Genomic DNA, 21,907 nt, shown 5'->3' with positions numbered 1-21,907 from the left:
AAAATATGATTTATCAATTAAACAGCATTAGTTTTACAAGCAGAAACTGACTGAACATGTTATGAAGCCTTTTGAACAGAATGTATCATGTATTTGCTTTGCCTGTTAGTGGCAAAGATTTAGAGTGAATGGCTCTTCACAGGCAGGGCCCATTTCAGTTTGAAAGAGTTAATAATCTTCTGCTCCCATACACCCTGAACCAGGCTTAAGATTTAAGGTTAAGATTTTTAATTAAAAAAGAAAAATTGGAAAAAATTTGCATTCTGACCAGTAGCAAGGGTTTTAGATTCAGTGAATCTTAGCTGAGACTGTTCTATATCTCATTTGTCTCTTTGCTTCACATTGACTGACTAACCAAATAAAGAACACAGAATGCAAGTCCAAACTCATCTGCCTTTCAGAGAAGGGGAGAGCTAAACAGTGAATGAAGCAAGTGCAGTATGGCAAGAGGAAAATCCTTATATACTGTGCTGTAGCCAGCAAGTTGTAGGCCTAAAGCAGAAGAGCAGGATGCTTGTTTAGGTCTCCGAGGTGCTCCCTTCCTTTCTTTACTGGAACTTACATGCCACCTGCAGGACCCACGTTAACACTGCACTTCAGAGATGGGAGTTACTAGAACAGAGCGAAGAAATGCATCTGCTAGCTTTGTTTTGCCAAAAGCAGCATGCAGCTGAATAGTAATAGATTGAAAATCTGGGTTATACACAAGATCTTATGGGTTGGAGGGGCAGGGGAGTTTTTTTCTTGCATAGACATTACAGGTGCTTAACAGGCCTTTTTGATGTTCCTGTGCTTCAGCTTTGATTCAAAAGCATCAGCCTGTGATGACTTGCAGGCTGTAGTACCTGAACCACTGGCCTGCTCCTTCAGTTCTGAACCTAGCAGGAACTGCCTGTGCTGTCTGGCTCCTACTGCTCTACTGCCTTAAGAGATGGATGCTGTCTGTCTCACTGCTGTGAATAGCAGCAGCTAGGATCACACTTGAAATCCCCCTGGTCTATTACTTTCCTGCTAAAGCATGGCTACAGATGAATGAACTCTAGAATTGCTGCTCCCTGAATCACCACCCGCCCAGTCAGTTACTTAATGGCATTAATCTCTTTGGAGATTCCACCTCTTCCACCCAGGAATGCAAGAGTGATATATCATGCATATTTACTGATGCAAGCCTAAAGAAGGCCTTAAAAAACTGAAAGGTTCTCAGAAAAATTTATTTCCATAAATTAAAAACACACACAAAAGAAACAGTAAAATTTTAGATTCACACAATATTGAATAGAAACAAAATGCCAAAAGCATGATGGAGGCTAATGGCACAAGCATACAAATTCTCATTGAGCTATTTGTTAGCTTGATAGGATCATATAGACTTTTAATCCACAGTTACCATCCATATTCTAGAAGAGCACCTGGAACATAACATACTGAAGGCCCACCACAAATTAAATACATTAAATGAGAACTGCCTGCAGAAAGTCATACCCAGCAAGCATCAAAACTCAAATGTATGCAGCCACAAGACCAGCCAGGCAAATGCTGTAACATACACTAAGTAACCTTAGCTGCTCCAGTTGTAGCATGATGAAAAAAAAAATTTGTTTTTGGAAGTGATCTTCCTGCCTCCCATAATCAACAAATTTAGCAAAGCGCTGCCTGGCTCTGCAAAATTTATTTCTAAGAGACAGTACATGACAAAAGCTTTGCAACTCTTCTCAAGCTGCTCTAGTCATATTTCTGTGAGCAGTATATTCAATGACTTCAAAAACCCTCACTGGAGTGGGCTCACTTTATGAAAAGGCAACTGTACATATCCTTCAGCTGGGGATGTATGCAAGATCCCCAAAGATCTATCCTCTATACTTTCTTATTTCAAGTATCTGAGATAGAAGCAGCTCAGAATGGCAAATACTTTTGCACAGTCATCACTCCCAGTGTACGAGCAGTAGCCACAAGGAACAAGGCTGTTCCACAAGTGCTGTAAACAGGAACAGAGGTGGGAAAGGAAAAAAGCAAAATTGCACAAGCGTGACAGACATCTATATGCTGAAGCAGGGGAAGTGATGCTTTGTCTCAATGAGCTTATGTCTCTATCATCATTACAAATACTAACCCAAAACAGAATAACGCTGTATATTTGTGTTTCCCCAAACTAAGGTCTGGGACAAGCTAGGCAACTGCAACATAATTTTTTAACTCCTCCAATTAATTGTAAACAAGAGAGAATTGGGTGTTTTCTTTGCTCTGCTCTCTCTGCTGTAGCTGTTAAAAAGAAAGCTAAGAAATGTTATTTCAAAGCAATCGGAAACAAGACAGAGCAGGGAAGCAGACAAAAAAAAGCCCCCACCCACCCAAACCCAAAAGAACCCCACAACCTAAAGGAAAACCCAACACATTCCATGTTTCAAAGCACATTGTTGCCTGGACTCCAGTTTCATCCCTTCCCACCCATACCCTTGTTTCCTTAAAAGCCCCTGTAAGGTTACAGCTCAATTGTGTCACAGCACTAGAAGCCTCCTGTGTTAATAGAAGGTGAATCAATGCTGTGTAACAATCCCATTCTATAGCATAAAACCATAAAAATATATATATATCTCACTTTTGCTACAGCTTCCAACCAGTCAATAATTGGGCTAATAAACCAGTATAGGGAAAGTTTCAATCATTTTTTAAAAGGCAGACAACCTTTGCTTTTTAGGGATTTCTTTTTATAAAAATAAAGAGTATCAATTAAAATGTTCTATAGCAGCTCAAATAGGTTAACCAGACCTTGCTGCTGAAATATTATGTCAATATGTTCAAAGTTTGTCTGCCTTGTTATTTTACTGTCAAAACCCAAACACGACTATTTTAAGTGTGCACTCCTCCCTTTTCTTCAGTCTTCCTGATTAAAGATAACTAGCCTCCAAAACAGGAATGTAAACTTCTAGGAATCCCAGCAAATAATCTGGGAGCAAAACAAGCCCAGATTACATTTCTTTCAAGATTCAGGCACACACAGTGTATGTAATAATCCTCTCCCATTCCTCTACTTTCAAAGCTCTGGAATTCAATAGATTGCTTGTTATTTTTAGTTTTCTGTTTGGTCAGTAACAGAAGTGGCAGAGCAACAGAAAATAATGAAGGTATTTTCAGTCCTGCATTTATTGGAAGTTTATTAAAAATACCCACCCACTAGATATTTGCTCATTTTGAAGGTAAATAGAAACTCTATTATATGGGTAGGTAAGAAAGTGCAAGTTTCAAGTGACAAGTGAAAGAAATAACAGACTAATTAAATTTGAGCATCCCAGCAATGACAGCTTTGCCTGAATAACTTCTATAGGCACTAAAGGACAGAAATTACCTGAACTGCAGCTAGCATTCATTTTTAATTATGCTTCAAGTAAATTTAACAACCCAAAAGGGAGCTCTCTTCCCTCAAAAGGTATAGCTAAGAAATTGCCCAGTGCTGCATCAGATAATTACATTACATAATGAAAAAAAAGATAATTCCACATGCTATGAGGCTTTTTGTACAACACTAGCTATTATGTACAACAGTGCTGTACAGAGTGTATTTGATTCTAAGCTACATGAATTTTAAATCTAAAATGGTAAGAAAATAATTTTTTTCCATCTTAAGGGTATTTTTGTCGGTGTTAAAATCAAGTTGATTTTTTTAATGGAATTCAAATAACTTAAAAATGAGTCTTAAGATTTTGCTGGTGTTTCCTGCATGCAACAGCTCAGCTCAATTAAACAAAGACCTCTACCTGCATATCCTGCAGCTTAAAATCCTCCTGGGCTTCTCCTCTGGAGAAGAGGTTGGCATCAGACAAGTAGGTAAAAACTATTATTTGGGAAAAATTAGTACTGAGCATAACTTTTTCTTAAAATATTACCTTTTTTTTGAGATCAATCATGTTAAAAGGTGTCCTCATGCAGCAAATAAAGAAACATATACAAAGTGCAAGTTATTTAATGTCTCGTTAATGTAGGGCTTCTGCTGCCCAAAGCCAGGAAGGGCACAGAAACTCAGAGGGAACCTTCTAAGTTAACAGAAGGAAGAAACAATTGAAAGTAAACCTAGATAGCTACTTTTAATTATTAAAAAGTTAGTGGTGTATCAAGAATGTGTTTGCTAGAGTTCATCTTTATCAAACACCATATCTCTTCTGTCAGGTTATTCAAAACAGCCACTACAGTAACAACAGCAGACTCAAATGTGCAAACAATCTGGAGTACAGAGTTCTAGCATCACTGAAGGTGCACTACTTCCTCCTTTACACTCCTACTCTACCCCAAAAAGATGTTTAAACATAATTAAACATTAGCAGTAATTTCCAGAGGCTGGGGAAAGAATGGTACATTGTATGTGGCTGTGTCACACTCAAACAGGAACCTAAATAATCCCTCCAACAGCATTAAAAAAAACCACCAACAACAAAAAATAGCACCTTAAAGAGGGCCACAGCCACTGATGACTGGATGTTAGGACAGACTGGTAGAGTAATGTATGAAGAAGTCAGTAGATTTCTCCCAACAGGAATAAAATACCGAAGGAGCTGATTGGACCATTTTCAGCTAAACGGCTCCCTCAGATGCTAGAGGCCTGCTCCTGCTCAGCCTCCTTTGCAAAAAAGGCTTCAAGGTCCATTAGCTTCTGACTCAAAAGAGTATCTAATTCCACACTCTGCAGTGCAGCTTTTTTTGCTCGGGTGAAACTACCCACTGCTTTGATTTTGCCTCGTGTCTTCCTTTTCCGGGGAAGAGTAAAGTCCTGAAACTCCAGAATCCGCTTTCTCTTCTGCTGGCTGACAGAGATCAAGTGTCCATTTCTCTCCTTGGGCTCTTCAAAGATTGTTTCCAAGCTCCTGGTAAAAGCAAAGGACAGACGCCTGAATACTCAAGAAGGAGTTAACCAACTTACAAGGACAGGCAGACTGGTGGATTTTGTAACCCAAGTAAAAAGACTTTTAAGTCTTACAGTTTTATAGTCCCTTCACACCTCTTGTAATGTATCCCTATCCACAGCTTGCACCTCCTACAACTGCACATTACTGATAGCTACATAATTTGATATTGGTGCATAGACATTTAGGTTAAATCTCATTATATCTGTATTTCAGTTCAAAAGCACAATTATAGTCTTGATTTTATAGAATAGATTTAAACATTGAAAAACGTAGCAGTCTTGATAATCATGCTATACTTGATGACAGGCAGTTATTCTCAGTGTTTTAAAGACTATTTTGTTGCCTTTGAATTTTGAAAAAGTACTGTACTTGCATGGAAGCTGGAATGAATGAGTAGGTGAAAAAAAAATACGAATCCATACTTAAAACACCTGCAAATTCTTAGTTCACATTTTATTTCACTGCTTTCCACCCAAAAGTAAAAGACATTATTTTTTAATTAACCTTCTTAAACTAATTTAAAAAAAACCACCACCATTTATCTCCCTCTTAGCTTACAGACACCTTTAAGCAGAGAGTGAGAGAGAGGAGATTAAGTAACTTAAATTTATCTTAGTTTTCTCATTAGGAAGCAGAACCAACCTGGATGGAGGAGGGGACTTATAGTTCTTGTTTGTGTAAATTTCTTCTAAACTGAAGTCTTTCTTCTTAAGCCTGAAAAAGTAATGAAGAAATCAATCAAGAAACAAGTATTACAAAACCACCTCTCTTCACAGATTTACAAGAAAGAAGTATGGTTTGTGTTCTATGCCTAAATGCTAACTTATTATGCTTTAACTAATTCGGAATAGGGAGGAATGAAAAATGAGGTCCTTAAGTACCTAATTTCATACAGTGTTTTTAAAAGGTCTGGGTCAAGACTTGGCATTTCTGCAGAGGTCAATATTCCTTCTAGTGTTCTATGATGTTTTGAAATAATGATGCTCAAAAGAAGGAGGGAAATCTCTTCACAAGGCACTTTTTTGTGGAAGGTATGAAAAGACTTACAATTTAGCTGATTAAAATTTCACCTCTGGAGACTGATTCTAAAAGTTACTTATTGACACGTAATTAGCAAGCTGATCTCTGAAGAAATGCATTCCTTTGTCAAAGCTGGAACTTCTGTTTAAGACAGAAGTGAAGAAATTACTAGATGACTGACTGGAAAAGCTTTATCAGGATCTGGCACTGTGATTACCCCAGTTACGCTGAACTAATGTTTCCCTAAGATCATATACCACAAAGAATGAAGGGACTGTGAAGAACTCCAACATAATTTGCATCAACAAAACTTCCTAACAGATCACTTCATCTCACTGCGCATTGTAGAATGACTTATTTTCAACATATGTTTATTGATATGAACTTCTTTCTTCTTTAGAAAATAATTCCATTGCAACTTAGTTTTTCACATTTTGCCTAAAACCTAGTCAGTAGTTCATATCCCATAGTTCTTTATTTATCCTTTCTCACTTGAAAAAAGTTATTTTCAAAGACTACTTTCTTTCTTCAGTCTTTTGATACAGCTGTATCAATCTTTTCTTATACAGGAAGCAAACATCAGACATCACTCAACTGGGAGTGTACAAAATAGCAGTGGTAAGGGAAGCATTTACTGAACTGATTCCATTATTATGCAGGAAGTGTAAGCAACAGGAAGTAGAAGGAGTCCATTTAAAAGATACTGCTCACCTTTTTGGTTTGGGTAGTCCCATTGGAGTAAGGTTAGGGTCCGGCTTAGGAACAGTTTTCCTGATTCGGATCTGTGAGACTTTCTTTGGTCTCTTTTCTGGCTCAGTCTGAAGAAAGAAAAAAGCAAAAGATAAAAAGTTATAACTGAGAAAACAATGACCACACCAGTCAACAGAATTCCCTTTCATGTTGAGTATACATTATTTATAGAAAAAACATTCCCTTTGTTTTGCCACCTTCTTTCTGCTTGAATAAAAGCAAGCAGTAGCACAGACTAGGACACGCAGCCTGTTTTCTCTCCTCGTCTTTAACAGTTACTAGATAATATTCAGCAGCAGCAACTTCAAGTTCTGGGGAACTAAGAGTGTCAAATATCTAAAAACTAAAATGAACTCACTTTTTTCAGTTCTGTGTCATCTTGGGATCTAAGACAGGCAAGAATAGAAGCATCAGCTTTATCAAGGGCATGAACCTGGAGCTCAGATGCTGAAAGCCTGGGGGGAGACGGCAATGATTCTGGAAGTGAGCAGGACTTTGGTAACGGAAGAGGGAATGAAGCTTCCAGACTGTAACAGAAAAGAAGGGAATATATGTAGATTAATACCCAATTTATGCTGCAACAGCACTCCGTGCTCTCAGGTGAGGTTCCTAAATTGCAACATGGGCACAAAAAGCAATGCAATTCACAGAAATTGTTCAAGTGAGTGAACTCTTCCTCTGATACATACATACAGCCAAAAACTGCTGCAGCCCACACTGATACTGAAACAAATGAAACACTGGCAGTGATTTGAACATTTAATTTTAAACCACTCTTTTCCTTTTCATATAAACAGTTTACAGCTCTGTTTAGTAACTGCTGATAAAAAGTGATTAATCCTCTTTTCTGCCAAAGAATTTCTTTGACACAACTATTAATTGTACTTTTTGTTTACAGATAAATTTAAAAAATAGCTTTTATATCTGCCATCCTGACACCGAAAAAGAATAGAAGGAAGTTTCAGCACCTAATGTCCAGTCGCTCAGACAGAAAGAATATACATCCAAGTAAGGAAACAAACTTCTAATTTCATATATTCGTTTCAGAAGAGGTGGCACAACATGGTTGAAAGTAACAGAAATGTTCTGTGCAATGATCTACAAGGTGTTTGCATTAATGCCCCTCCACACTTCTCCATTACATGATCCAATCAGTTTACTTCACTAACTTTTTAATCAGAAAGCTATTCTTGGAGTGAACTGCCAAAAGCTGAAAGCCAAAATGACATAAGCAATGTTTTTCTGAGAAAGCTCATGATCCCACAACTCAGAATATATATAAAAGTCCAAGAGACTCACCATATCTCATGACCTGCAGTCTGTAGTGCTTCCATACTCTGTATAGGTAAGTGCGGTAACATGGCATAACTGGTTCAAAAGAAGAATGAAAAAAACACGACAAAACAAAACAAGACAGAAATTAGGTCTACACTATAAAAAGACGAGGGAAAAATTATTAGTATAAACTGGACTGTAAGCAAAACAATGCCAATATCAGGAATGAGAATGAAAGACTAAAACGATACAAAAGCAAGCCACATCTGCCATTTATTCCACTGATGGCTTGTTAGGGAAATAGGCCTACTTTCACTTAAAAATGTTAGTGATGAGAAAAGGAGATAAAAGTACACAAAGAGGGAGACAGTATTAGTCTGAAAGTTGTAATTATTTCTATGAAAGTCTATATTCCTCATTCAAACCCACCAGTTTTTAAAATTAAAGTAACCAAAAACCTTGAAGGATTAGCCTACTAAATAAAAAAGTGCATTGTGGCAACAGTAACTAGGAAGGATTTCCAGAAGATTAACTCCCTGTTGTCTCAAACTCCAACAATCTTAAATTAATATTCTTAATTGATTGGAACCACCAAAGACATTTCCATAATGGTGGTAATTACCAGAATTCTATGGCATAAGTCAGCACAGCAGCTCTAAGTCCTTTTAATATGAAGCTTTATTATTGTGCCCACGCTATTAATAGCAGTGCAAAAAAACAAAAATCAGTTGGCACAGCTTTTATTACATTGGACAGCAGATCTTGTACTTGCTGTTCTCCCAAACTAACTGTTCTGAAGCAAAGAAGTTAACAGCCAGACTGGAATGCTACAAAATAAATGAAAACGAACCAGGCTGGCAGCACAGGTAAGTCAGGAGGTCAGAAAGACCCACTTATTGTGATTGTCATTTAGTATCAACACTGTAACATTTTCTTTCTCTCAGTATTCCACTCACTATCCCAACACTACTGGGATCTGTATAAATAGTGCATCAGAGTCCTCCATGCTAGAGGCAGAGTTTGCTGTTTTATGCAACAATAACAATAAAATTACAGGGAGGGAAAAAAGCCACTTTATAAATTTTGAATCCAAATGAGTATTAATTAAAAAAGGATTTAACTTAAAGAATACTTTATTACTGGCAGTGGAAGCGACATAACATGATTTTTAGGCAGGAGAACTGCTCCAGTTCCTTGTATCCTGTTTATTAAAAACACTAACTATGAAAGAAATAATTTAAAGTGGACAAATCTCTTCCAGAAGAAAATGGCCTGCAGAGAACTTGGAGCTACTTTTTAATTTTTCTGATATTTAACTATCTTAAAACAGGCAAAGATTTTTGTCATACTGGGAGCTGAAAATGCTTTTATACTGCACCACATACTTCTTGTATTCTTATATTTATATACAAAACATTTATTTCATATAAGATTTCTTTTTGAGTACACATGAATTTAAGAGAGATTTACTGAATTATCCTCTTTTCACCATTCCTGTTAATACCTTTAAAGAATGTTAGTTTATGAGAACAGGCTGTCAATCTTCAGCAAAATGGAATCTAAAATGGTGTTAAATATTATGCTAGGTTTTGTTCTTTATGTTGATTTACAGCTTAACCTTTAATACTAATTTTTGCTTAACCGTTTTAGGAATATAATTTATTTGCTGCACTTCTTTAAATTTCTGCAAACATTCTCTTCAACTCACTGCATGCTGCAATAACTTTCCTTTAAAGAAAACCTGAGTGGGGCTGAAGAATTAAGGGTCCCTCATATATATTTTTAAGTTATTTCAGAGAAAAAATTAGTTTTAGGCTATTTTTACTTTGGGTTATTTTTCACTTGAAATAATAAGGTTAGATTTCTCTTCTCTTTCTTTGGGATAAAGATCATTCATAGCAAAACATTTCATTTTCAAATTACCCTTTACATGAAGGAATTAAATCCTCTTACACTTTAGTTAACTAGATATGCTGTAACAAGCTGCCTAGGAGTCTGTAAACTCAAATAGGGGAGAAAACACGACAGCTTAAGTCAGCTCTGATCTCCCCAGTCCAACATTCCTCAACAATACAAAATAATAAATTCACCTCATATGCAGAAATAAGTTTTAGAAATTACGGTGCTTGTTTTGTTTTTAAAAGAATGGCAGCACTGTCTTATTTTTAAGTTTAGTGTTGGTACGATTACTTCCAGAGTACTAATTTGTACACTAGGAAATTCAGCCTGATATATTGACTCATATGGAATGAAGAATGCAGGTCCAATAAAATGCACTGTGAAGTTGTCTCTATGCCATTATTCAAGTTCATTCTTTCAGTGCAGAGTGCAGATGACTCCCAGAATGGAGTTGTACTTGCACAAGCTCACTCCCACCTCTGGTAGCCATTAGAATTTAAACTAACAAGTCAAAAACTTTTAGGTATGTTATTTATACAAAGCAAAATGCAGCATTAGTTATCTAGCAAGATTTTTGGTTATACATATGTCAAGCTATGACATAAGATTAGCCAAATTCAATGGTTCTCTAGAGACTGCCATATTAAACAAAACAATTAATCAAATGGACTTTTCTACGGTGCTTGTGAGCCTGTACTGTCCAGGAATTTCAAGACTATAAAATCAGAGACTGAACTGCTGCATGTCACTGAGGCATAAAGAGCACAATCTTTGCTCAAGAGTGTTCAAAAATCCTGTAACAGAGCTAGGAACCTCTTCTCTCATTCTGTTTCTTAGTAAAAAGATCTCAAATGCTGATAAGCAAGGTTAAATTAAATAAGCAGAATAGATTTCAGTCCTCTTCCCACACTAACAAAAATGACACACACCCCACACACAAATTCATTACCAACCTGAACTAGAGCTACACTTGCTTACGCCAACAATACATCAGGCACATAATATCAAAAGGCATAGCACACATAAAGAGGTTCAAATTAGCATAGAACAATTGAGGAATACAATTAAAAATTTAACTGAATGCCACCCCCCGCCCCTTAGGATTCTTCCTAATCTGATACTGAAGATTTTACGGTGGTTCCAAGTGGCACTTGTGGCTCAGACCTCTGAAAAAAACTTTCCTACCTCAGAAATCCAGTTGTTCTGCAGTCACTCTGAATAGACCTAATGAAGTAGCTCACCTTTCTGCATTATATATTCTGATGCATGGTGTGTATATTTTGCAAGGGAGAAGAAAATAGAGTTAGCCATTCTGCCAAAACAGGATAGTATTAAAGAAGAGAAGGCAAATATATTTAAATTCAGCTAACAGACTGTTCCGAAGGGAAGAATCTTCCATGTTGAGCCATTTTTGGAGCAGAATGTGTAGAGCATTCCCTGTGAAACAGGGACCCTCAAACGCAAGCTGCAATTACCCTCTCCCTCCCAGAAAGAAGTACATACACACCCTATACATGTTTAATCTCAGAAATAAGTTGATGGGTTTTACCTGTTCTCGATGCCCACGCCTGGCTGCCACTTGCAGTGATTGGAATGGAGAGGAGTGATTTCGGAGAGACAGGCAGAAGGACCATGCTGACTCCATATGGATAGTACCCTGCCCAATGAGTATGGCAAGGAAGAGACGAGGTCATCTGATACAGAAGTTGGATACCTTGCCCCTTTCAAACCCTGTGTGAATTGTGATATAAATAGTCTCTGGATGGTAGGAATATGGCTGCTTAAGTTTCTTTTTCTTGTCCAAATCCTGTAACATCCAGGGGAAGAAAGTGCTAACACTGTGTGAAGGCCAAGCATGGAGCAAGCTCCTCTTCTTTCAGCTATGGCATTTCTTCCATGGTCAGGATGAAGGGCAACAGCCCTTGGAGTTGTTACAGAGAGAGAATGCAACTCATTATTTAGACTGGAATCTTCCTTAAAAGCTCTTGTATTCGAACAGCTCTGAGACAGGAGAAAAGAGAAAGTCAATTTTGAAGGTGGTGCTGGCATTTCTCGCAAAACTAGTTTGTGAGGTACAGAGTGCTGGGATGTAATCCCTGTGAGGTCTGTCACAGGACTGGATTCCAATTTTATGTGAACAGAAATTGGGAAAACTGGGGTATCCAAGAAAGACGTTGGAGGCTTGTGGCTCAAGCCTGAAGAAAGTATTTTGGTAGATTCTACAGGATAAAGTGCCAAAGACTGAAAGCTGAACATCTTGGTGCACCAACTGTCAGCCCAGCATGATTGTAAGTTCCTGTTAATGCAAGAAAAGGCTTCCAATAGATTTTTAGATCTACGTTGGCTGTACCTCTCACTCGCTGGAAGAATTTCAGAAGAATATGGCAGAGGTTCTAAGTTATGGATGCTTTTGGCAGGTGCCAGGAGTTTGCTAGCCATTGCAGACAGCTTGCTCAACAATGCTGGTTCTTTGGTACATTTTCTAAATTTCAAGCTGTTCAACAAACTGCACCTCTCGGCCCTCTGCCTCGGCATATGCATGAATCTCATGGCTGTTTCCATTTCCATTGTCGATGATTTACAAGGTACGTACAAAGATTTGAGAAGTGTGTTTTCCTGCTTAGGCAATATTTCTGGGGGAACCTCAAAAAAAAGTGAACTATTTTTTTTTCTTATGGTTTTTAGCTGATATGATGTGGAAACTTTCTTGCATGCCCTTGCAGGCTGTCTTTTTAGTGGAAGAGATCCTCTTAGTTTATTTAAAGTTCCAAAGGCACCAGGGCTTCCAACATACCCTAAATTAAGGTTCAGGTTTTCCATTTCTGAATCCCGAGTCTTCAAAAACTGTGAACTAATAATATCTGTGGTAATCTTTGGCCTTCTAACCTCTTGTAAAGTGCTACATAGTTTATTTTCACTGCTTTTGACAGCAAACATCTCCTCTGAAGGACCTTCAAACTCCTTATTTCTTGATGTCACCAATTCATTTGAAGAGCTGCATATGAGTTCAAAACTGTGCAACATACTTGGTTGCAGTGTGATTTTTGCTTTCCCTTGATATTCTGACTTCTGTTCCTGCTGTGCCTTGTCTGACAGATGTACTTCCATCTTCTCATACTCCTTCTTTCGCTTAAGTACCTGACATGTCTCTATTTGGTCAAGTCTCTCTGAAGATAAAGCCACATTTGCCTTGCAAACTGAATGAGTCGGTATAGTGTCCTGGCCTTCTGTAATCTCCTTTACATTTTCTTGACTCTGTGCATTTAATTTGTAAGGCACACATACTTCACTGCAAACCACACAGTTTGGGAATGGTTCTTTGCAACTGTTTGATAGTATTCTCGTATGTGGATAAAATGTGGGTGTTGTATTATACTGCAATTCTGGTGAGGTTTCTGCATCAGACACACCTTCAGCTTGACCATCATGCACAGTTTCTGAAAGTAGACTGGTACCCGCTAAGTTTGTGAGCTTTGTATCATGTTTTCTTTCTTTTGAAAGATTATATAAATTAGATCTTGTGATTTTTTCCAAAACATTTCCAAAATTCTCAGCACTGTGAGGGTCAATTTTGCTACCAGACTCTTTGGAATCTTGTAACAAGGCCCATTGACAATCTTCTCCATCAAGACAAGAATCTACAGGTGACTTTTTTCTAGGGGCTACTTCTCTTCCCATCTTCTCTTGCACATATGTGTTCTTAAACTTCTCTCCACAGTGAGTACTTTTTGTTGCAGTTACATCCATGTCTTTTACAGTTACCATGCTATGCCCCTCATCTCTCAGACTTTCTTTGCTGTGTGCACAAACTCTTGAGCTTTTTGCACCATTCAAAAAGCTAGCTGCCATTTCATTCTCTGCAGATGGAATCTTAGTATTGCTGTTTTTTCTCTTAACAGACACTGTTACAGAAAGAGGTTTTGTCACTGAAGAATCTTTATTTAAAACTTTGGCTGAAGATGAATCACAATTATCTATTTGTGTATTCTCAGATGACACACATAGCTTTTCTTTCTCAGGCTGACAGATTCCCAGGTTCAGAGCTGATGGTGTTTCTGAATCCGCCTGAGTCTCATTGAAGGAATCCTGGATGTCAATCAACTTTCCAAAATGGGATGGACCAATACCCTTTTGAGCATCAGTTTCTTTACCAGGCTCAAATGTTAACTGTGGGCAAGAGTTATTTAAGGTAGATTTTATTCTCAGACTTTTTTTGTTTTCCGTCTCTGAAAGCACATTCATATTTTCTGGCTTGCATGACAGACTCCCATGAATTGATGAGAAGGGCAAAAATTGGGCACTAACTATGTTTTTCTGGTCCTCCACCAACCACTTCGTTGGCAAAGATTGTTGCATTTTGTTCCCTGCAAGCTCTAGCTCTTCTTGCTCTTTTGCACATTTGATAAAGCAAGCATGCTGTACCCAATGTGATTTGCTATCAGAAAAGCTTTCTTTGAGAATTCCTTTATCTCCTCTTTCACATCCATTCTCCTGTTCTTTTAATTTGATTGCCTTCTCTTCAGTTAGATCACTGATGAAACCTGATCCTGAACAGTCTTCATTTCTCACACAACTGAAAGAGTCCAAATTCATTACATTCCCTTTTAGAGTTCCTGGAAAACTGTCTTGTTGTGCATATTTACAAACTAATGGAGGCAGGTCATTACTTGTTTTTAACAGCATCTCTTCACTTTGACTGCAGCCAATTGGTATTTTGGTTTCTTCCACAGAACTAGCTGTAGTTTGTAAGCCAGTGTTTGGTTGGTTGTTTAAACTTTCTAAATGTTGCTTGCTGCCTGGATCTGGGCCATCAAACTCACTCTGACATGCAAGACACTGATCTTCCATTGGACAAAGGATCTTTTCTGTTTGGCTAGCATGTCGTGCTTGAATATTCATGTTGTTAAGTAATGGACATGTATCACAGATCAAAGTGCTACGTAACTCAGAGGGATTAGCTGTGAGTGATGACACTGCTTTCTTCTCATAAGTGTCTAACTCTCTCTTCTTTGGGCCTAATGGACAGCTGCAAAATCCAGAATTATGAACACAGGTTTTTTTGTTCAAATATCTGCCTAATAGCTGTTCACTAGACTCATTTCTCCGATTGCCGCTCACCTTATTTCTCCAATTGCCTTTAGGAGCCTTTGGAGAATCCACAGTTCTTATTTTATCAAATTCATCTGTCTGAAGAGCACACATGCTGGTATGTTCTTTTGCCTCATCTCCGTCACAATCAACTTCACTGCCATCTGGTATTCCACAAATATTAAATTGTTTCACAACCTCCATATTCTTATTTGAAATCTCATCACTTACTGAGGTAGCAATACATTTCTCTGCAGTATAAGCTGAGCAAAACATGTTTTTTGCTGTGGAAATGTCATTTATCTCATGCAGATCTACACCTCTGTTGCCCCAGTCATCTTCACAAGGAAGAGATCCACAAAGCAAAGAGGAACGGGCTTCTGGGCAGATGATTGACTTTTTACTATTATATGCACCTGAAACTTCTCCTTCCAAATCATCATTTTCTTCAATCTTCTTATCAACCTCAATGTTAGAAGAATGACTGTTCGGGAAAACATAATCTATACATGAACTCCCTAATAAAACACAGGAAGTACTGGCAGCTGTACACTGGTCTTGATTATTACAATTCCACGTGCCACCATGTTCACTTTCTAAACCAGAGACCACACTCTCTGTCTCTCCCACTGAAGACTTCGTGTTCTTCTGGAAAATTTTGCTTGTCATATTAGGATTATCGAAAGTCCTGGAACTTACTGAAGACTTGAATTTGTCTTTACGAAGCACAATTTCAGCAACTTGTTCCCCTGCTATTCCAGAAGCACCAACTGATTTTTTTCCAGAGAGATTATTCCAACCCTTGTCCCTGTTTGAAACCTCAGCAGCAGTACAAGGAGGACACTCGTGTTGATGAAGTTCTCTTGAGTTTTGTGCAACAGGAGGTAGAGTTACATTTAGCATATAAATCAAATTAGTTTTGCTAGTGGACAAACTATCATTACTATTAGCTTCTGTAGTTTCAGCTAAACTGCCAGCCAACTCTTCTGATGTATTACTTTTAGACTCCTTTTCAAGCAGTTGTGCCTCAGATGAATCTTTTTCTAGCTTGGTACTAAGATCCAGACAGCTATGGCTACTGGGAGGAGAAATTTTCCTGGAGGTATTATAAAAACATGTGTCTGTCTGTCCAATTTCATGGGAAGCAATGTTGGCTGTTTCCATCAATAGACTGTTTTCTTTTACATCATCCTTGCATAGATCACTGACAGAGAACTGCCACTGGTCCTTTTTCAACTTAACACCTTCTGATGGGACCATTTTAAATTTTTCTTTTGACAACTCCTCAGGTGATGAAACAACAGAACTAAAAACTGAAGAATGACAATGCTCAGAATTAGCACCCTCTTGAGCTTCAGGCCAGCTACAAACTTCAACGTTATCTCCCACTGCAATTTTTCTCCGGACTTCAGCAGCCTCTTCAAATTCAGAGATGTATGATTTACTTATACTAGCACTTACTTCCCTGTGATCAATTTTAGTGCTAGATAATCCTTTGCTCCTTACCACTAAGATCTGCTCTACTGGTATGGATGTGGAGGTTCGATTTTCTACAAACCCAGTTCCATGATCATAATGAGTCTGACTTTCAGTGTTTTTGGGAAGATGCTTTTCAGGTGTTTCATTCAGAATTCCATGGGCTGCAGTACTATTTTCTAGTGGTGTGTTTCTAAAGTCCAGGTAACTGATGCTTTTCAGAACCGAACATAAGCCTTCAGAACTTTTTGTGGAGAGTGTTCTACAGCTTTCTACTGATGACAATCTATGTGGTTCATTATGTTTAGGTACAGGACCAGTACAGAAGTCACGAGCATTGTTTTCTTCATCCCGCTGACAAGTCTGGCAATTAGCAAGTGATGTACTCAATTCATTAACAGGATTTTGTCTGGGTAATTTTTCTCCTCTAGTCTCCGAAAGAGATACAACATTACCCCCTGTTCTCAATGGCATGGCACTAAGGGCTTTCAACCCATTATATTCATTTGTTTCTTGTGTATGATCTGTGGCTGATTCAACATTTGTGACTTTTAAAGGCTCTAAAAAATCTAACATGCTGGTTTCCAAAACCCCAGCTCTGGCCATGACTGAGTCTACATCTGGGCATTCGTTGCTCTCAGGTGGAAGACCTTTACTCACTCTGTCATTCCTGTATCCTGCTTTACTAAATATCCTAGTCCCATCAGACTTCATACCTTGTACTTCGTCAGTGAGCTTTGGCAGACTTTCAGCTGTCACCTGAACATTTGCTTGGTCTTCTTCTGCAAGAGAAAAAAAATAAAGCAAATCAGAACCATATACTAAATGTAGAAGGCATTCAGCTTACTAAGTTCCTTTTAGTATTGTACACAATATTAAGTATAGTGTTGGTCACTACAACGTTTTTAAGTGAGAACTGATGCTTACTGATTCTAGTACAAACCTTTAGGAGAAAAAACACCTCACACCCCCAAACCTAAGGTAAAAAATGCAATTGTTTCCAAAACAAACATTCCCCACAAGCAGCAGGCATCCAAAGACCTGCATTTTTCAGATTCCTCTAGTATCGAGCTAAGTGCTATGCAGGTCTATGAGTCAATACATATGAAGTCATGGTCAATATCATAATCACAGAATCATAGAATGGTTTGAGCTGGAAGGGATCTTAAGATCATCTAGTTCCACTCCCATTGCCATGGGCAGGGACGCCTTCCAAATGATGCTTATTTGTAACATCAAAGCTCAACGTAGCCAAGTACTTTATCTGCTCTATCCTAAAAATATAGCTGTGCATTGAGCGACCATGTCCATTTCTTCTTCCTTGAAGGCATCTTTGGCAGTAAGTCTTCCATAGGAACACAAGGCACATCTCATTCTGTCCAAAAAGTTATGATTATTAATAAAATCACAAAGAAGGTGCCAATTCAAAAAATTAGTTACTGTAAATATCTTCCTATTCAAAACTTCACAGGAAACATATGTGCTCAGACTTCTACAGATCTCTTTCATATTTTCTACTAAGGTCTAAGACTAGACAGCATTCTTTGACTAAGTACAAGTTTTCGTTATGAAGGAACGGAGAGAGAACGAAAATATTAGATGCAGGCAAAGTGACCATAGTATTCAGAGCTAGAAGATTATGGATCATAACGAAATCAATAACTAGTTTTGTTGTCCTCTTCCTTTGGATTCTGCACTTTTAACTTTTTTAAGCATCAGAAAATGAATGAGTCATAATTTTCACATCTTTGCTATTACTGGTCTCATATAATCCAGCTTTGAAACAAAAGGAAATGCAAAACATCTGCTATTAAAATCAATGCCTGCTTTGGGGTAAATAAGTATTTGAATTAAATAATTAAAACATGTCTTGTACATGAAAGGTCTTCAGGAAAGTACACATGCTATCAAGAAAAAGCAGAGGATTAATTTTTCATATTGTTCTAGCTATGCAAGGTAATAGTTTCTACTGTGAAGCAAAACAAATTAGCTATGCCACAATCACTATCAATTCTGAATCAATGAAAAGCCATCTGGGAGAGAAGCAGGGAGCAGACAGGGGTGAACAACTAAAATACGCACCTCTGTTCTTCAGAGATCCTGCTATTTCAGTGCAACCAGTTCTCAAAGACTTCACCTCATGCTGGTTTAAGTGAGGGTCCTCCTGAAACAAGCCAGAAATATCAGTGGACATTCATCGATTTTCTGAAACATTTAGCATGTTTCAGGGACTGTACATGCTCAACTAGGTTAGTTCTGAATAAGAAAACAACCAAGATGCCTCAGAACATATCAGCCCTTGCCCAGAGACAGCCTTGTATTGTGAGTGGTTCACACAAGCACTTGTCATTCCTCTCTGATCATATCGATCACTGTGATCTTACTATTAAACAATGATGCATCCAGAAGAGATTTGTATCTAGCAGCAATGAAGTCTTGTGATGCAAGCAGCTAAAATTTAAGTGGCTTAAAATGCAAATTGTCGCAAATTTGAATCAGAAGAGTAATCCACTCTCCCAGTTTCTCTCACATCTCCAAACCATTACTGTATACCTCTGGCAAGATGCATGCATTTTCTAATCTTTACTGGAACTTGTCTTCTACCATTCCTTCCCTTGGCTCAAAACCACAAACCCACCAACAGATGACCTAGGACTACTTGCAAAGAAGTCTCCAGTCAAACAAAACAAGACCTCACGACCAAACTACCTGCATTTTGAAATACGTTGAAGTTCACCTTGGAAAACCAAATTAATATGTAAAAATAATAAACTTTATTTTCACAAATTTTTGAACAAATCAGGTATCAAAACGCAGAGGTAAAACCACAAGGTATTTTAGTATTATACAGCATCCAGTAATTACTGTAAAACACCTTATCAGGTATTTCCTGGCTGGTATGTGTTCAGTCACAGTACTTTTTTTCTCCCCTATGTTCTTTACATGTGTGTGAAAACTATTTACAAACTAAAGACAATTGATCAAGAAAGGCACTAAAAATCTCATTTTTTAAATAGAGAGTTTTGTGACTTTATTTTTAAGTAGAGTATTCTTTGGCACATTTTTCAGCAGCCTTTACCTAAACATAACATTTTTATCATCAATGTTTGCTAGAAACGACAGGGAAAAAAAAAGCCATGACCATGTGAGTTTCTTGTTTTGAAAGAGGAAACAGCGATTTCCTCTCCAATTACAAACAATAATTCTAAAAATTAAGAATAATCTTTCTTTTTAGATTAAAACCAGAAATACTAAACTGGAACCACTGTAGAATTATAAAACTATTACCTGAAATAACTATTTATTTTTATATTTATTGACTGAAATAACTATTATTTAGTTGTTACTACCTTGACTGGGCATGACGGTACCAGAATACGCTGTACCCACAAACATGGATACTAGGCAAGGAGCTTTTAAAGTTGATTCTCTTCTTTTTAGTCACCAGTCAGTTTTGTCCCTCATTGTCACTTACCTGTCTCACACCATTTCAACAGTATTTAAGAAAGTGAAAGCTTGATATTTTAAAATACTGCAGGTCTACTGAAGTAAATCTGATTTTTCACTGGACCTGTGATAATCTAAATAATGACACACATGCCAGAAGACACAAATAATGAACAGGAAACCACACGGACAAAGTTCTCTGCTGAGTCACTCAAACCCTAAAGTCAAAATAACATATAGGGAGGAACTTTTGCATTTGCTTACTTGTTTTGACCAACTTTCCCCCGGAGTTGGAGCACAGCACTCAGCATGACACTCCTCAGCACATCGTGCCTCTTTGTTTTCTTTCTGGTATCCATCACCAGAGCAGTCTAGTATCCTAAAGTTTCTTTTTTTGTTTTTTTCATCCTCTTCAAGGTCTGCAGCCTTTAGTAATTTTTCAGTAAGCAATTCTGCTGGCCCATGCGGGATCCCCTTCAGCCTTTCAGCCAAGTCCTCCGTCTTCTGACAAAACTTTTCTACTCCAGAAGTCCTATGATGCTCAGCTGACTGACTGTCACTTTGTGCCAGCACAGGTGTCAACACATCCGATTTTGCATCTAATCCAACATCAGGCTCCGACACAGCCATAAATTCAGTGGAGATGCCCTCTGGCAGTCCAGTGTACAATTCCTTTGTCAAAGCAGACACAGAAGAATCAAGAAGAGGTTCCACCCCAGATGATAGCATCAGGGCAGCTGAAGGTCGGTTGTCCTGAGCTTTTCACAGTTTAACCTGAAAAAAAACCAGCCAACAATGTTAAACCATCATACGTAAGGGTAAACTCTAGATTAAAAAAGCTTCATTCTTCAAGATTCAATCATGTATGTTTAAGAAAGATACTTCTTTCTTAATTTCTTTAAGAAAGAAGCTGAGAAACATTTGAGTATCTAACGAAATGCTTTGTTAACAAAGTAAGAAAGTATGGACAAATACATGTTCCCAAGCCTTGCCTTCACATTCAAATGTCTCCCTGCAGACACAACCTCATCTTCCGGAAAACCTGAAAAGACTGAAAGGTAAATGGCTGAGGCTGGTATCAGCCATCCTACTCCTTGGCTAAAACGAAAGGATTACTTGTTTTCTTGCAATTTTCAAACCGAAGCATTATGTTTTCCTGCCATTTTCTTCAGTTTCTAACCTTTGGAAAAAGAACCCCGAGTTTTTTTCCTTTGCCTCCTGCCCCGAGAGAACCCTTCGCAGAGACGGGGCACCACACGCGGCCCCCTCCCACCGGCACGCTGTGCCCGCACGGCAGCCCCGCCGCTCCCCGGGACACAGGCGCTGCCGGCACCACGGCCGGCCTTACCGCTCCTGAGGACACACCGGCACCGGCCGCGGGCTAAGCCGGACTTTCACAGGAGCACCGGTTCCTCGGTCAGCGCGGACCTCGCTGCTCCCGAGGCAGAGCCCAGCGACTGCACCTGCGGCCGCCCTCGGGACACCGCCGCCCTCCCCGCGGTGCCGGCCGGCTGCCCAGGGCCGGGCCCGCCTTTGTTCCCCGCAGCGCGGCCGGGCTCGGCCCCGCGCCCTGCCCCAGCTGCCCAGGCAGGGCCCCCCGCACCGCCACCCCGCGCAGCGGCGACACCTGCCGCGCCCGCCGCCGCCGAGTCACACCCTCGCCAAGGCAGCGCCCCGGGGCAGCCCGCCGCTCTCGGTAAGTACGCGACCCCCGCCGCGTCCCCCGGTGCCGGCAGAGCGCGCGCTCGGCCCCGCAAGCCGCCCGACGCGCCCGGGCAGGGCCGGGCCAAGCCCCACCGCAACCGCTCGCCCCTCGCTCCCCTGGGAGTACCACTGCCCACACAACCGGCGGCACAGCCCCGCCCCCACCCCTCGCAGTCCGACAGCGGCAGCGCCCCACTCCCATTACCTCAGCGGCAGCGGCCGCCAGCCCCGCTCTTCCCACACCGCCGCCCGCCCCCCCGTCCGCCCCCTACCCAGTCACATCACTTCCTCATCCGGGCGCGCCGCCGGCCGTTGATATGGCTCCGCCCCCCCCTGGGCCCGCCCCTTCGCGG

At 39.5% G+C, this 21,907-nt stretch overlaps 1 protein-coding gene across 4 annotated transcripts; it reads right to left on the bottom strand.

Annotated features, from left to right (window-relative positions):
- Positions 1–1,190: 1,190 nt before the first annotated feature.
- PRR14L (proline rich 14 like) lies at positions 1,191–21,819 on the bottom strand. Of its 4 annotated transcripts, none has more exons than XM_055705146.1 (9): positions 21,760–21,819; positions 20,115–20,624; positions 18,486–18,567; positions 11,389–17,185; positions 7,965–8,033; positions 7,024–7,192; positions 6,627–6,733; positions 5,538–5,609; positions 1,191–4,853 (listed from the first exon to the last, which is right to left on the bottom strand). In XM_055705146.1, exons 2-9 carry the CDS (start codon positions 20,577–20,579, stop codon positions 4,577–4,579), a joined length of 7,038 nt encoding a protein of 2,345 aa, XP_055561121.1. In that variant the 5' UTR covers positions 20,580–20,624; positions 21,760–21,819; the 3' UTR covers positions 1,191–4,576. The 4 variants fall into 4 exon arrangements, 3 of the variants coding, with proteins under 3 accessions (XP_055561121.1, XP_055561141.1, XP_055561128.1); XM_055705166.1 differs by lacking the exon at positions 21,760–21,819 and having other exon boundaries at positions 11,389–16,240; positions 17,120–17,185; positions 20,115–21,435; XR_008731405.1 differs by lacking the exons at positions 1,191–4,853; positions 5,538–5,609; positions 6,627–6,733; positions 21,760–21,819 and adding an exon at positions 11,025–11,098 and having other exon boundaries at positions 7,127–7,192; positions 20,115–21,625.
- Positions 21,820–21,907: the final 88 nt, after the last annotated feature.

The sequence above is a fragment of the Falco cherrug genome, chromosome 1 (genome assembly GCF_023634085.1).
Source record: "Falco cherrug isolate bFalChe1 chromosome 1, bFalChe1.pri, whole genome shotgun sequence".
NCBI lineage: Eukaryota > Metazoa > Chordata > Aves > Falconiformes > Falconidae > Falco > Falco cherrug.
The sequence above is the reverse complement of the archived record's forward strand: the minus strand, read 5'-3'. Positions and strand labels throughout refer to the sequence as shown.